General features: G+C 44.2%; 1 protein-coding gene across 1 annotated transcript; it reads left to right on the top strand.

The window, feature by feature from the left end:
• Positions 1–295: 295 nt before the first annotated feature.
• On the top strand, positions 296–1,873 carry LOC307238649 (homeobox protein SIX6; the record flags this gene model as incomplete). Its single annotated transcript, XM_080011725.1, has 2 exons — positions 296–867; positions 1,708–1,873. 2 exons carry the CDS (start codon positions 296–298, stop codon positions 1,871–1,873), a joined length of 738 nt encoding a protein of 245 aa, XP_079867851.1.
• Between the last annotated feature and the right edge of the window lie 571 nt (positions 1,874–2,444).

Here is a 2,444-nt window from a genome sequence, read left to right as displayed (position 1 = left end):
GTCCAATAGAAACTCGGCACAGGGGCTGACTGTCTCCCCCTCCTTGAAAAAACCTCGTCTCGGCTCCGGTTTTAATGCTCTTGCACCTTCAACCCCTCGCCCGTCAGGTCCGCCAGCCCCGAGGAGCCGAGCAGCCCAGCCGCCGGGCACCGCTGCGCCGCCTCTCAGCGTCAAACTTTGGGGATTTGCCTTTTTTTTTTTTTTTTTTTTTTTCGCTGTGTCGGGAGTCCACACCTCGCCGGCACGGAGAGCGAGGTGCGGGGTGCGAGAGACGGCGGGGACACGAGACGCCTCCATGTTTCAGCTACCCATCCTGAATTTCAGTCCCCAGCAGGTCGCGGGGGTCTGCGAGACACTGGAGGAGAGCGGGGACATCGAGCGCCTCGGCCGGTTCCTGTGGTCGCTGCCCGTCGCGCCCGCCGCCTGCGAGGTGCTCAACAAGAACGAGTCGGTTCTACGGGCGAGGGCCATCGTGGCCTACCACACCGGGAATTTCCGAGAACTCTACCACATCCTGGAGAACCACAAGTTCACCAAGGAGTCCCACGGCAAGCTGCAGGCCCTGTGGCTCGAAGCGCACTACCAGGAGGCGGAGAAGCTGCGGGGCCGCCCGCTGGGGCCGGTGGACAAGTACCGGGTGCGGAAGAAGTTCCCCCTGCCCCGGACGATATGGGATGGAGAGCAGAAGACCCACTGTTTCAAGGAGAGGACCCGGCATTTGTTGAGGGAATGGTATTTGCAGGACCCGTACCCGAACCCCAGTAAAAAGAGGGAGCTTGCACAGGCTACCGGACTTACACCCACACAAGTAGGGAACTGGTTCAAGAACCGCAGACAAAGAGACAGAGCGGCGGCTGCGAAAAATAGGTAACGAATCTCTCCTCCGTGTGATTAATGATGAAAGTCTCATCCAATAATGCTACTCTAAAAAAATTAATAATAATAGACATTCCTGTATTGCGTCTTGATCATTTGATCAAACATCATCGCATTATTATCCAAAAATAACGAAACAGGCTCGTCAGGGAATTATGGGACGAAGAGGATAACGAGCGAAAAAATCCCGTCATCTACAATAACCCCCTCCCCTCCCCCAAATCAAAAATATAAAAAGGAATAAGCTCAAAATAAGCAACGCAATGTTTTACAAATACTCTTCATTTCCCATAAAAAATCCATGCTATATTATATATAGTTTTACGGCTATATTGTTTTGAAATAGGCCTCTAGAAATAAAAAAGGGTCATCGCACATTACGCTCTAACGGTAATATTCCATGCAATTTCTCATGGAACCTAATTGTGAAAATCAGGACAACACATTTTCAATTATTAAATATATTTTAAACCTATATTTTTCATACCTATTTCTTTTATTATAACCGGTGTGATAGGCCTAAAACGTCTGTGCAATTGCTACTATTTACAATTGCTATGCACATTTCGCATCTGATTTATTTAATAGCCCACAAGTGTTAAAAGAAAAAAAACAACAGGGTGTTTTTTGAAGGCACTGAGGTCTATGCTTAATATTATAATAAATTCGCTAAAAAAATGGTGCGCTTTCGCTTTTAGTGGGAGTCTAAGCCGAGGTCACGCAGAGGCCAACACATCTCAACTGGAAGTGAAAAGAATAAACAACAGCAACAACAACTCATCCATTTGCTTTGCACATCTTAATTTATTTTATTTTTCTTCTTCTTACTAGGCTACAACAGCAGGTTTTGTCCGGAGGTTCGGTTCGGTCTCTGGCCGACGAGGACGGCACCGTGGACCGGCTGGGAAACGCCTCCAGCCCCGAGGCGAGTTTGTCGAGCAAAGCCGCCACTTCTGCAATCTCCATCACTTCCAGCGACAGTGAATGTGACATCTAATGGCGCAGGACACACACAGTCCGAGGGAAGAGGAGGAAAAAGGCTTGATAAGAAAGACAATCTGATTTAAAAAAAAAAAAAAAAAAAAAAAAAAAACAACAACAACAAAAAAAAAAAAACAGTCATAGTGCCTGCGTTAAATAAAAACAAAAAACAAAAACAAAATACATACAAGTCATTTGATGGCTGCCAAAACATGAGGGATCTAATAAGCCTATACTTTTGTATTGTTTTCGTTTTACCACATGCGGATAAATGAACTTAATAGATTGGACGGGATGTATTCATGATCTGAGGAGGACTTTTATCAACCAACGCCTCGAGATGAAAGTCAATTGAAAAAAAAAAAAGGAAGAAAAAAAAAAAGACATTTGAGCGCCTATAACCTGCTATTTTCTGTAGGTATTTCATGTTGAAAGACTGTGATATTTTTACTTTACTTTAAAACAAACAACAAAAAAAAGTTTTATAAATAATGTTTATTTACCTATTTAAAAGATTGGCTTTTTGTCTCTTTAGAATTTAATATTCATTTGCTTGGTGTTTTTAATATTTACATTGTGCACATCAC

Source organism: Zeus faber (assembly GCF_960531495.2).
Source record: "Zeus faber genome assembly, chromosome: 13".
Classification (NCBI taxonomy): Eukaryota; Metazoa; Chordata; class Actinopteri; order Zeiformes; family Zeidae; genus Zeus; species Zeus faber.
Note: the sequence above shows the minus strand (reverse complement) of the source record. Positions and strands in the feature narration are given on the sequence as shown.